At 42.5% G+C, this 14,546-nt stretch overlaps 1 protein-coding gene across 1 annotated transcript in view; it reads left to right on the top strand.

Annotated features, from left to right (window-relative positions):
• The window catches only part of LOC149324875 (immunomodulatory peroxidase-like), a 35,414-nt gene extending 22,455 nt beyond the window's left edge, over positions 1-12,959 (top strand). The window contains exons 10-17 of the mRNA XM_089565248.1: positions 1,647-1,745; positions 4,739-4,936; positions 6,367-6,503; positions 7,417-7,584; positions 8,694-8,896; positions 10,618-10,787; positions 12,477-12,579; positions 12,697-12,959. Coding sequence (XP_089421374.1) covers positions 1,647-1,745; positions 4,739-4,936; positions 6,367-6,503; positions 7,417-7,584; positions 8,694-8,896; positions 10,618-10,787; positions 12,477-12,579; positions 12,697-12,778 — 1,160 coding nt within the window. The 3' untranslated portion in view covers positions 12,779-12,959. The remainder of the gene's footprint in view (positions 1-1,646; positions 1,746-4,738; positions 4,937-6,366; positions 6,504-7,416; positions 7,585-8,693; positions 8,897-10,617; positions 10,788-12,476; positions 12,580-12,696) is intronic.
• The last annotated feature ends 1,587 nt before the right edge of the window (positions 12,960-14,546 follow it).

The following is a 14,546-nucleotide window of genomic DNA, read 5'->3' as shown; positions in this document are numbered from 1 at the left end:
TAAAAAAGCCGGTGCGAGCTCACTGACAACGAATTTCGGACAGCTCACATTAACGCGGTATGCATGTAATGAGCAGATGCATGCAGTTCATTTCAGAACACGGCATAATATTCAAGCGATTCTGAAGAAAAACGATTTTTCTCATTCAACTCATGCGAAATTCAACTTGCGATGAAAAAAAAATGTGACATAAAAATGTTTCACCATGCGGGATTTGAACCCACGCGCTCCCATTGCCTCTGGACTCTCCGGAGCGACGCGTTAGTCCACACGGCCACAGAGCAGCGCGGAGTGATACACCTCTCTTTATTTTTTTTTTGCGGACTACTTCCGTAGCCTTCACAGCGTTGCACATGTACCTCGTCGCCATTGGCGGTCAGCTGATGACGGGCGTTGGTAGCGTTCCCTCGCGGTACAAAGCAAAATTTAATAATGCATAAATCACTCCAAAGCGCTTTAAATCCAAATCTTGCACACTATAAAATGCTTATAAAGGTGTATTAAGTGCATTATAAAATTCAACAAACCTCGTTTGTCTAATTGCACACGCAGTGCACTTGGTGGAGCGACACACAAATGAAAAGTGCACCGTCGGTTGGCTCACGTGACCCGTTCTTTGTAGACCGCCCAAGAAGCCGATGAGGTGGCCCCGATGTGATGATAAAGCACGGAATATATCCAGATAACCCAATGAAGTTTGAGGCGTGACGAGGGTGGGATTTTGTCCTGCTACCATTAGTTCACTCATCTGAGGGCGTCGCCAGAGCTCGGGAAGATTCCGAGTTTCAGCAAACTCGGGCCTTCCAGCATAGCGCCCCAGTTACTGTTTTCTTGTGTGGTTAAATACGACTGTGACGAATATTAACGGACTTTCTGTTCTTGAAAAAAAGAATGCTTCGTGCTGTTGCCAATTTACCTTATGATTTACCAATCACGCCAACTTTCCGCGAGAACAGGATTGTGTCTGTGAGACACTTGTTTGATTACAGGTTTGCATGCTTTTATAAGCGAACAATATCCAAAGATGACACCTACTTTTATAAAGGCTTGTTACACTTACACCTCGCCACTCACCTTATGACCTTAGAAGCTGTGGCTCGTATGCAACCCCACAAATCAGAACCAACTATGGTTTCATGATGCTCTGGTCTATCTTGCCTCGGTTCCTAAACACATCTTTGTGTAATGAACTTAGTACCATGTCACTGTCTCCAGTTCGCAACCTGTATACTAACAGCACTGTTAAGTAAAACTTTGTTTTTTGCTGGAAAGCCCCAAGCTCGAATTGGTGTTTGTGATAGTAAAGAATGTGCTCTATCTATTTCTACAGTAGCAACAGGTATTGTCAATGTATGACGTGTTCGTCTATATGTTGCTGTCATGAGGTGTTGTTTAGTACCCAGTGCTGTTGCAATTTTCTACCCTGAATGCTCATACGTCAGACAATGTCTATGTATTTGTTTTCTTGCATTATGCGCTGCTGCTAACATTCGGGGGCGGCGTGGCTTGTCAAGCAGTGGTGGAGCACTGCTTTTTTCTCGCCATCCTGAGTTTTTTGTGTTGCTTGAAAAACTAGAATAAAGAAATGAGATATGATATGAAGTAGCATATCAATACGAAGAGCAATGTTTTGTGGCACTTTTCAGGTCGCCTGGCGTCTACCGTCTTCAGCGATAATGAGATGCTTCCCCAGCAACCCGAAGGGGTACAGGCGTGCATCGGAGACGGTGTCTGCTTCCGAGGAGGTGAGGCTAGGTCTGGCCATATGGTCACTATAAATATACTTTAGTCTTCTCATTGCCACATTTCTTTCGTGATGTGGCCATAACAGCCTGCTATAGATACATACATACATACATAAATACATACATACATACATACATACATACATACATACATACATGCATACATACATACATACATACATACATACATACATACATACATACATACATACATACATACATACATACATACATACATACATACATACATACATACATACATACATACATACATACATACATACATACATACATACATACATACATACATACATACATACATACATACATACATACATACATACATACATACATACATAAATACATACATACATACATACACACATACATCTTTATTAACTCTCACAAGGTTACATTAGTAACAGAGGAGAAAGGACGCAAGGCAAAAAAGCTTCGTTGGTGCAGCTTGAGGGCCACCCTGCGCCCTCAGCCGGCGGTATCGCGTGGCAGCTAACACAACAGCAGTGGAAGAGCGCACTCACAAGCACAAAAGAAAATACAGTCACAAAATATACACATTAACATTTGCATGATGTTATGCTTCTATTATCACTCGACATTATTTGACAAAAGAAACTGCTCAAAATTTTTATGTACAGGAAACGCATTTATAATCAACCGAGATACAAGTCAAGTAGAAAGAAGATACACAAAGATATATATATATATATATATATATATATATATATATATATGCCGTGAAGTCTTTTCAAGTATGATGTTGTTCTTGTGCAGAATATTGAGGTGGTGTGGTAGACTATATGTCACTGACTGCTTACCGTATGTAGTGCGGCAGAAAGGTACGGACCATGACATTTTGTTCCGTGTGTTATATCATGGAATCGAACGAATGAGGTTGAAACTTGATAACAGGAGATCATTCTTAGTTGAAGCAGCATTTCTATACATAGAGATTAACTTGAATGGGAATAACTCTGAGATTTTCATGATACTGAACCTTGCAAAGTAGGAACGCGTATGAGTACACCACGGCACATTAGCTATTAATCTAATTGCTCGTTCCCCCCGTGTAGGGTAGCAAACCGATAATTCTTTCGGTTAACCTCCCTGCCTTTCCTCTAGTATATCCTCCTCCTCCTCGTTTTTGCGCCATCAAAATTTTAATTTGGTTTTGCTTGGTTGTTGTCCCCCAGACCATAAGACAATAAGTTATATGTGACAATATAAATGCATTGTAAATTAATATTTTATCTCTAGGCGGAAGTGTGTGCCTCTGGCGGCATAGGATGCCATTAATCTTGTTTATTTTAGCGCGGATATTCTCAGTATGTTTATCCCAATCAAGTAATTTGGTTCAAACAACACTAGACATTTCACAGCTGGCACGACATCAATGTTTTTGTTTGCTAACCAAAGGTCAAAATTTTCACGCACCATTCTGTTTTTAGCTCGGAATATTATTGCTTTGGTCTTTGTGATGTTTAAACCCTTAGGTAGTTCTTAAAGGACCATTGACGCAGGAATTCTAAGAACTTATTGCCGTGTTCTAGCAGGTCTGTTTCTTAACCCGACACTTAATCTACTACAGCCTTCAGCCATTGTTGCAATAACCATCCTTTAACTGAGCTCTTTACTACGGCTTGCTCTAAATATAATGTGATCTAGTGGAGTAGTATATAAAAGTTCATAGGTGGTATACTTATCATTTCTCATGGCTCTTGGGACCTGCAGGCATATTTCAGTTATCAACTCTATGTTGTACGCTTTAAAAGTCATGGAATTCAAAATAGACGTCCAAGGGATTACCTCTTATATACAAACTAATTTTTTTTTCTTTTTTACCACATGACAGCACTCATGCTAGTATGCTAGTCAGCAGCAAAAAACAAAAACATAGCTCCGTACTCTCTTTTATCACGAACGCTAGAGGTACCTTCACGAAAGGGGTAAGTAGTCATAAATCAGGCCGTAGAGCGAATAATTTGGCTGAATTTTGTTGGTAATTCGAAGCTCTGTTTGAATTATCCTTTAAAATTCAAAGGGAACGTTTGCTGTAGTAGTACGAGGAAAAGTGAAAAGAAAATGTGGTGACTGACATCATTCACTATACGAATAAAGTAAATTTACCAGTGCCAAGTAGAGGATGAGGCCGAAGTGCAGTTTTTAGCCCAAGTGCTGAGCCCTCACAAGGCATCCTTGCAGAAGCATACCACATCACCAAGGATGCAGAGGCTTGTCATCCAGCCCTCTGTTGGGTGACAAGTACGCTGGATGACAAGCTCTAAGCAAAGAAATAATTATTTTTTACTGACGCGAAAGCGTGACGTGGCTCAAGGAAACGGAAAGCTAACTTGTCCAAAAAGCTGCGGCGTTACAAATCTCATGATTGGCCGAAACGGTCTGATGCCATAAAAGATGACTGAATACCAAATGTCAAGAAGTAAAGTCAGTACTTTTACTCACAATGCACGAAAAAGAATCTATTAAAATTAGAATGTAATTAGAATTACAAAATAATTATAACAGAATTATGATGGAAGTAGAATGAATTTGAAATAGAACAGCAATGATTTCACATTATTCGCACATTAGTTCTTTAAGTTCCTCGTTTAACTTTTACGTGACTTCTCGCAGTGTAGACGTACAGCTCTAGTCCAACTGTCAGAACACCTGTTTTGAAAGAGTCGTTATGTAAAAACTGTTTCGTGTTAATAACTTCAGTATGTTATTATTATTATTTAGCGCTCGGTTTGAAACGACGGATAACTGAACAATGGTTCTCCTTTATTCTCAAAACAACTAAACACCCCTACCAGCATGTTCCAAAGCTGCATATCTTCCAAACATCAAGGGCTGTCTTTTTGTTTCCTTTTTTGTCTGGTGCCTTCGCGCGTTCGGCATTTACGATAACTTTCAATGACAGCCTCACATAGCACTCACATAGCACTGTATGTACCCTTGGTGGCGCACAGGCGACGCCCGCGTCAACGAGCAAGTCGGTCTGACGGCCATGCACACGCTATGGATGCGTGAGCACAACCGCGTAGCCGCCGAGCTGCTGCGGCTCAACCCGGGCTGGAAGGACGAGATCCTTTACCAGGAGGCGAGGCGCATAGTGGCCGCAGAGTTTCAGCACATCACCTACAACGAGTACCTGCCTATACTGCTCGGTGAGTCGCATTTCGAACACTCATATAGAGCGGTGGATTTTTCGCTGGCCACAGAAGGGGGACTATGTACAGAGGGCAAAACGCTTCTCTAGAACACTCTCTGGGTATTTTTTGGTCAGAGAACGCTATATTTCTAGCTACAACATTTGGTCAAAAATGATCTGGATGTAAGCATGTGAGGTTAAGCTCATCGGATTTCATCGTCATTTTTTGTCTTCCTGGTCGCAGCAACTTTGGGAGCGGCGGAACACACAGTTAATTCGTTCTAGGCATGTATTTTGCCCTCTGTACATACTTAGGAAGAAGTAGAGGAAGTCGAGTAAGCGCAAACTTTTTTCCTGCACTGCTACAGCGCTATAGGTTAACTGTAGAAAGGGCATCCGGTGACATTGTGTCATGAAGCGCGAAATTCGATTCTTTTAAGTGTCTTTCACATATATTTTAAGCGTAAACTTTTTTCCTGCACTGTTTCAGTGCTATAGGTTAAATGTAGAAAGGACATCCGGTGACATTGTGTCATGAAGCGCGAAATTCGATACCTTTAAGTGTCGTTCTCATATATTTAGAATAAACTTTACAACAAGCAAGCAGGATCACAAATCTTTGAGGTTTTTTTCAAAAGAAGGCGACCGCCATAGGCATATTTTTATGAATGTGATGTTGAACACATATTTTTTGTTACCACATAGCCTAAAGCAAGGATCAAGAAAAAAACAAAACATCAGCTGATCTGTAAAATCAACGAAAAAATGTGACTATGAGCAATATAAACAAACATTAAAATGTTCTTGATCACCCTAAGCAGACCCCTCAAGACCGCCTCAGGTTCGAGCTGATATTTAGGAAATCAATAAAACGTTAGCTACTTGCGACGAGAGAGGTAATATAGAATAGTTGGCTAATATGAGGTTTCTTAACCATTTTATCTCAGTGGTGAATACCAAAATCGTTAGCGCCCATAAACAAGAGTCAGTCGCACGGAGCGTACGTTCTGGTATAATGACCTAAATCAAAAGCTCCTACATGGTTCTCTTTTGAGGCATGAATATTTCAGCTGCAGTATACAGAGATTAAAAGAAGAGAAAATCCCGAATGTGCATTTTACCGGGCTTACTCTACAACGTTACTCTCCGTGGACGCTTGCGGCACTCGCGTTATTGGGCGTATGCCTCATGCTGTCATCTTATTACATGGCAGTCTCCTAAACAAAGATATGGTGTTTCTGTAGAGCCGATTATTATTTTTTTCTTTGGAATGAGGGGCGCGGCGGCATACCGCTCCAAGTCTGATGTTATGACGAGGTTAACAAGCCATGCCGGTCATGTAAACAAAATACTTGAGCAGTTACTGTTATTCCTTGCGTAGATTCGCAAATAAGGCGGTCAATACGTTTTCGTGACTGAACATGAACTCACGTGCGTGCTCTGCAGGTCGCGATCTGATGAAAGAGTTCGACCTGCTGCTGACCCCGTCCGGCTACAGTGGCAGTTACGACCCGCAGCTCAATGCCGGCATCGTCAATGTCTTCGCAACAGCCTCGTACCGGTACGGACACTCGCTGGTGCAGGTCAGTAAATGGACGCTAAGATAAGATAGAGTGGGCCGTCGCATTAGTTAGTTCGCGTTGGTTATTACGTTTTTATATGACAAGGAAACAAAATTACGCTGTAAAACATTGACGCTGTGGAAAGCTGGCAACCACTTTCGAGCTCGTGTAACTATTTCCCGTAGACCAAAGTAGCAGTGTACAGATGGCTTCGAATTTTGGCGCCTTTAAACTATGCCTTCTGTCCACCCATGCACGGTGTCTCTACGGTCTAGCGACTGGAGTCCCGAGGCAATGTGCGCGTTCGTAATTCGTCGCAAATCAAGAAACTGGCATTGCTGACGTATTTTTCGCTTCAAATTCATGCTTTAATTGCTTTTCTCGAAGGTCGCAAATCTCCACTACTAAGCCACTGCATACAATAAGGTAGTGAACATAAAAGATCTCGAGAAGGATTATTCACAACACTGACGACAAAACTGTAATAACCCTCGCTTCTATTTAATGCTGATGCACTGAAACTGCAAGCATATCTCGAACAAAATAAAACACTGTTCCCGACTTTACCTCCTAATCATAATTGCTGACGTTTGCCTCGAATCGATCGTCTTCTTGGTAGCGGCAGCTATGTCTTTTTTCACACTTGTGGGAGCAGTCATGCTCCTTCAGCACCTCCCGAAATGCTGCTGCGTTTTAGACGCAAATCTGTGTCCCTTTCCCACGTGCTAGACGACATTGAACTTCAGTATGGTATTTTTAGAGGTCAACCATGCTGCTTCTAATTGCAGTCATGCCCTTTTAAGTCAAATTAGTAATTTAGCTTGACCACACGCCAAACAAGTGTCGGAGGATAACAGTGCACTGGGATATGGATGTTGTATCTCTGTACCGAAACCTACCTGATATTGAAATCATCGACCTTTCCTGGCTGCAGGGCAACATTGATCTCATCAACGAGGACGGCTCGGTGCACAAGCGGCTACCCCTGGCGACGCAGTTTTTCAACCCTGCTGAACTGGTGCAGCCGGATAACCTGGACAGGTTCTACCGCGGCCTCATCAGCCAGCCAGCACAGAGCTACGACGGCTTCATGTCGGAGCAAGTACGCGCAATGATACAGTTCAGAACACCGCATGCCTTTCAAGCGATAGAAAATTTCTTTGAACCGAGCAGATTCAGCGCTTGTAAATACGTAATCTCAAGGAAGAATTAAAAGAAGAAGGCAACGGTACCCGATTTATATTTGGAATAATGATCTGTTAGAGTATAAAGGGCTGTGTTCATTGCTTCAGGGAGTAACAGAGGGAGAGTCCTAGAGCAGACACAAACAAAGCTAACAATCTAAAAAATCTATTTTTTTTTCTCTATTCTAAGAGTATGACATTCCATAGAGCTATATATTAAAGGCCTTGCCTCTTCATTGCCTATAGTTTGCAAATGCACAGGTTTCTTTGTTATTTCATAAAGTAACCTTCAGCTGTCGTCTTTTGTCCGAGGCTGGGCGTCAAGGTTTGGCAACTGCCAGCGGTGCCATCGAATGTTGGACTTAACTCACGAGGAAAAAAAAAACGAATTAGAGGAAAATCACTACAAAAACCACCGCCGGTTAGAGGACAACGAAGCGTAGATGATAGCCGAATGCGGCGAAGTCATGGGAAAAGTCCACGGCGGTTTTTTTACATTTTCTAAGCCGAAATAAAGTTTCTCTTGGCTCATATTAGCAGTATCGTAATGCTAACCATAAAATTTGATTCGCTTAAGAATTTAAACACGTTGCAGCCCCAGGTAAGGCTACTGGAAGAGTAAAGAAAAAGAAAACAGCCGTTAAAGAGAAACTCAAGGAAAGCTTGGGAATCAAGAAAATATATAAAACAAGCTAAGAAAAGCAAAGACAAAATGAGAGAGATGCAGTAGGAAGAAATTAGTTAAAACGTAACAAAATAAATGCGATGCAGTACTACAGATCCGTTCAGAAATCATTAGTGAATGAAAGTAGGATGAAAGATAAGATTAATGGCAAGAATTAGATTTTTACAGGAATTAGGTGCGAATGTTAAAGCCTACTTCAGCAAACGCTATATTTTAACCTTTTTTTAATATTGTGTATGAGCCTATGCCTTTCCCATTGAGAGGTTACCCTTTCTTTAAGCCAGCGGCCCAACGATGTAGTACGCACCCTGCAACAGAGCCCCTGGTCTGCCTCTCTCCCAGTTGACCAACCATCTTTTCGAGCCGCCGGGCTTCGGTTTCGGTGCGGATCTGGCGGCGTTCAACGTGCAGCGCGGCCGAGACCACGGCATCCCCAGCTACAATGACTGGCGGGAGTTCTGCGGCATGTCACGCATCACCGACTTCTCTCAACTGGCGGATGTCATGTCCCCTCAGGCGGCTCAGTCTTTCGCGCAAGTATACAGGTAAGCTTAGCTATTGATGTTTCAGGGCGAACAGAAGCAATAACTCGGTGGTCTGAAAGCCAAACGTGCACCATCGACGAACGAAAAACAAGTCAGAATTTAATGCCTTATCTGCCGGATAAATATATGCACCATAAAGAACCGAGTTGCCACTCAGGCTCCTTAATAGTGCCAGGCACGACGGAAGAGGTACTGGCAATAATAACAGTCATTTCAAAAGAAATGGCGTGAAGAAAACTGGCATGAGAGCATGGCATGAGAGCTTAGTTACTCGTGTTGCCCGCAATTTGGTATACGCATATACGCATATTTTCCTCTCTTAGTTCCTTGAACATGCCTTGAACAGTTCCTTAGTTCCTTAGTTCTCTTAGTTCCTTGAACATGCCAGCAACCTTAAGCACACCCAAAAATTCATTTAGTACTTAGTCTGCTTCCAGCAACTGAAAAATATGGCAAAGGCGTTAGTTTTTTTCTCCAAGAAAAGTAGACGCACTTATTTTCCGACGTTTGACTCCGGTCATATGGTCACAGTCATCCATACAAGTGCAAGCATTGAAAAGTATCCACACATTTGTTTGAAACTCTACATTTAGAAAATATCTTAAGCCTCTGCATTTCTTCGGAGTTCCAAAGATCAATCCTTTGGCACAGGTAGTTCATTGAGGGGGTTCGCGTATTTACTTTTATTATGGATTAAAGTACGGATAGCGACGTGACTTGATTTAGTGTCTTTCAGTATATTGAAAAATAGTTAAACTATTACTATAGTCACCTCTTGCGGAGCACTTCGAGGGAAAACTTTTACTGCTTTATAGGGCACCATTGATGCCCTAAAAAGGTGCCATTGTCTTATTAAGAGTCGTTTCCTGTAGTTATCGTTTACGAAACAACTGCGAAAATCACTGACCTTTAGACAGTATAAAATAAACTTTGATAAATGTATGACATAAGTTCTTGGCACCAAATGGCCACAGGTAATGAGAATATTTATCCAAACAAAACGGGGATTTAGAAAGTTGATTTTAAGAACAGACAGCACAGTGCTTCTTCGTCCTGACTTCGAATCATCAGCCAGGACTGCTGCTTTCATTCGTTTCTCTTCAACTTTTAACCGCAAAAAAGCCACTATCCTCGTTCGTTCCTTGCATAAGTGCCATGAAAAAAAGAAGCAATCTGTCTAGTACCTTTCCGTGTTTGAAATACATGGCGGAATAGCCGAAACACGTGAGAAATTGTTGAAAGAAAGGATGCTTGCTCTGCACGATTGGGCGCTCAAGCGGTGCGTATGTAATGCAATTGTAGATGCCTTGCGAATCTCAAGTACCATTTGTACGAGATCGTACTAGTGTACCAGGCCTACATGGGCTACAATAGTGATTTGCCTTCCATGATGAATTTTGATAACCGACCGCCACTGAATTTTTCAGCAGTTTTGGTAGGTGTGGTTTGGTTTGGTTTATGGGGTTTAACGTCCCAAAGCGGCTAAGACTATGAGAGACGCCGTAGTGGAGGGCTCCGGAAATTTCAACCACCTGGGGTTCTTTAACGTGCACTGACATCACACAGTACACGGGCCTCTAGAATTTCTCCTCCAAAGATATTCAACCGCCGCGGCCGGGATCGAACCCGCGTCTTTCGGGTCAGCAGCCGAGCACCATAACCGCTGAGCCACCGCGGCGGGAGTTTTGGTAGGAATCCATAATCTGTGCTTTCCGCCGCAGGCACCCGGATGACATTGACTTGTTCGCCGCCGGCGTTAACGAGCGGCCAATAGCCGGAGGAACATTGGGTCCCACGTTCGCCTGCAGCATTGGCGAACAGTTCCGCAGGTTGAAAAACGGTGACCGCTTCTGGTATGAGAACGGAGGCCTTGAGTCGTCCCTGAATGAAGGTCAGTGCGACCCTAACGACAGCGGTTTGTTGCTTTCGCTGTATTTTAGTTTTTGTTTTTAATATCGGAGATATTGATCTTCGCACATTCTGTCGAGGTGTACAACAAAACGATTCAGGAGAGCCTGAATACACCAAATAATTTAGTGGAATTAAAGAAGAAGCCCTGCAGTCAACAATGGAATACAGCAGTTTTCAACAGTTAATATCGCACGCTAAAGAACAAGATATCAGCTATCTAATAAATCGGTCAGCATTGAACATGCTAAGCACAGGCGATGAAACCCAGCTTCATAGGTTTGAAGCATTAAAATTACATTAATGATACAACAGAAAAACCATTTATGGAAATGTGGCCTCATTCTTACCACCCATTCTATGCCTATGACGGACTACGGCCTTTTCTATAGAAGCATTTAGTTGCTCCTCGTGACCTGTTTTCAATGCGACTGATGCTGAGTAAAATTCCCAACCTAATCTCAATAGCGCTTAAATATTCGTCATAAATTTGACTGGTAAAGGCAACGCGTACTAGATTACGCTTTGCAATGTGGGGCCTGCCGAATTCTATCGCTCCAGGTTAGGGAACGTGGATTTCTGTTCTCTGACGCCTATCAAAATTCACTCTTTAAAGTTGTCCCAACATTAGCCTCTATGCGTAATTTTGTGTCACTTCGTAGAGGCGCACTGCAAAATCGCTTAGACGTTTAAGAAGTCCACTAAATGAAGCGAAATAATTTAGAATCAGCATGCAGAGATCACAGAGAAATATTTGTAAAGAAAGCTCTCTTTGCCTACCACCTCGTTCTGACGCTGTGTGACTTCGTCGATATGCTCGCTGCATGCGCACGAAAAAGAAAGTAAAAAGTAGGACTAATTCACGACATGCGCGTACCGAGAAGGCAAGGTATGTCACCGAAATGCGCTCCTATTTTATTGGGATGTTATGCTCTGGACAAAGAAATCTAGCACAAGTGAGGTACATTACAGGCGATGGCTGAACCGGACGGCACCGCTAAGGGTCAGCAACCTATTCCAGCATGCACTGTAGAGCATGGTACTAGTGCATCTTACTAGGAACGTGCAACATTGAGTGACGACATAACGGTGCATTCAAAGCGCGTACGTGGGGAGGACTCACACAGGAATAAAAATCATATAGTCGTGAGCCTATATCAGTCTTTGTCAAAAGTGTACAGACCAAGCAGTCTGCTTCTGAGCCCCGCTGCGCGGCTCCTCTTGTATATTCAGGGACCTTAATTTCGCGGAGGCAGGAGGAATGGAAGTCCTCAATCCTCCCATTCTTAGGACTGTCAGATGTGCCTAAGAGCCGCGCTGCATGAATTGGAAGCAAACCCCTTGGGCTCTACACTTTTGACAAAGACTGTACATCTGGTTAAGGTTTTCACTGACAATTCCAGCCAACTTATTATGACGGAACATGTTGCGAAAATCAATGCAACAGGGTAATGGGGTACAAAGGGAACCCATAATTTTGTAGCAACAAGCCTGCCGGTTACAAAAAGCCAGTATTGGCATTAAAAAAAAAAAAACTTTCAGATGGTGGATGCTCAGCCAGCATGGTACGAAATTGAACGCTATTTTATTATACCGGGTTTGGTAACTCTTTCACTCCTTGCAAACATATGGCGTTCTTTGATCTCACAAGTTTTCACCTTTTACCTTGCAGTGCAAATTGAGGAAATACGAAAAGCCAGCCTGGCGCGCCTCCTCTGCGACAACTCGAACCTCAAGTTTGTGCAGCCGCTCGTCATGATTCGTGAAAGCAGCTGGTAAGTGTCGCAGCAGCTATTCTTTTATGTAAACAAGACAAATTTTCTGCAATATCCAGCGCAGCTAACTGCTCACTGCCGCATGTTCTAATAACTCAATATTATTCCACTCTGAAGGAATCCGAAGGTGGACTGTGACGGTGAAGACATCCAGCATGTGGACCTGGACAACTGGCAGAATGAACCAGTCTGGACCTGATATTGGGCCCTGTTCCTGTCGGAAGCTTTTGTCCCCGTCTACCGTTCCTGTCGAGACGGATTTGATCGCCTGATCTTTTCAAAGGCTATGCCACAAAATGTGGAATCCAGTGTAAATATCTCTTGCTGTTAGTCCACCCATCGCTAATAAAAAAAAACCATTCTATGAATATCATCGTGAAGGATATTCAAGTTTTGATAATGAACGCAGCGCATAGGGGGTGGGCAGGGCCACTTGTATTACACGTTAGTGGGTTAGTAATTAGAAGGACCCGAGCAAAATCAAACAGGGACAGCGGTCAAGCGTGCGGTGCAAATATTTTGACGTCATCACAATTTGCGCATCATTCCAGGTAGCAACATGGCAACCGCATTGCATCGCCGCTGCGTACCCTTTTCACAACAAAATAGCGGGGCAGCCAATAGAGAATTTGCAGGGATTTAACGGCATCAGAGATTTAAATGTGGGGTCAGAAACAAAAGGATTCCTTTTAATTTTCAATTTTCACAACAATAATGCAAGTTTTACCATCGAAATAAAAATTGACATGACCACAAAGAGAGAAACAACTGATATTTGTCATAAAAAGTTTGATGCGGTTATCTTCATGGTCACTTGAACTGGCCAGTAAGAAACTGATTACCGGCGGTGGAATAGCAGTGACACTGAACAAAGAAACTCGATGACGAAGTAAGTAGTGCTTGTTATCGGGTGGATGAAGGAAACCACACCAAAAGACAAGAAAAGATCCTGGATTTTCTATAGCGATCCTCCGCAAACTGGCGATAAAACGCGCTTCGAAACGTTCGTACACTTGAAATCATTGTGAACAAAGCATGCTGCCAGTAGTTTAGATTTCTCAAGGAGGGTGTTGGTGTAGCCGACACATTCGCACAGGAAAATATATAAACGGAACATTGGATATTCCACTCTCAACTTTTGTAGTTGTACTTTATGTACACACTGTTTTTGAAAGGGACAGCTTTTTGAGCTAAGGCGATCATCGATTATTTGTTGTCTGAAAATTGCTGGCCGTTTTTATTCCAAAGTAAAGAAATGATTCATTTTTGAGTGAAAGACCCGACGATTCAAATTTGTAGTTGTGCGTTTTACACTCAGGCAACACTTTTAATAAAATGTAAAGTGAGAAATCTGATTATTTGTGTGCATTCGATAGCTTAATTGCGTAGGTCAATTCAGGTTTTTTCAATTCAAAGCCATCAAATTTTTCCATCGCTAGGTTAAACAAAATAAATACTTTACAGGCGAAAATGTCTTCAAAATGGAATTCAAAAACTGTATCGGCTTTATTTCATCATATCGCACTAAATCCTTGGTTTCTTAGCGAGCTGCATTTCGAACCTAAACACTACGAGGGGGTACCCAAAAGAAACCGGACTAATTTTTTGAATCGGCACAGCTTCTGTGGTACCGCGTTTTGCCGCTAGGAGTGCATAGCACGAACATTCCAGAGTCAGTGAGCCGAGTGCCGTCGCTGAAGGAGGTCAGACTAGTTTAGGCAGAGTTTTAGAGTGACGACTGTTTTGTGTGAGTGTCGTTTTTGCGATGGCTGATTTTCGTGAACAGCGTGCGCCGGTGAAATTCTGATTTTTTCTCGGAAAAAGTGGAACGGAAACTCTTGAAATATTCAGAAAGACGTTCAAGGACGATGCTATGGGGACAACTCAAGTGTTCCTGAACTAAATCCTGAATCAAAGCAACAGTCATGCCAATGGAAAACTTCAAATTCACCTCGCCTCAAGAAAGC

Source organism: Amblyomma mixtum, unplaced genomic scaffold (assembly GCF_055824585.1).
Source record: "Amblyomma mixtum isolate Tamu unplaced genomic scaffold, ASM5582458v1 scaffold_13, whole genome shotgun sequence".
Classification (NCBI taxonomy): Eukaryota; Metazoa; Arthropoda; class Arachnida; order Ixodida; family Ixodidae; genus Amblyomma; species Amblyomma mixtum.
Note: the sequence above shows the minus strand (reverse complement) of the source record. Positions and strands in the feature narration are given on the sequence as shown.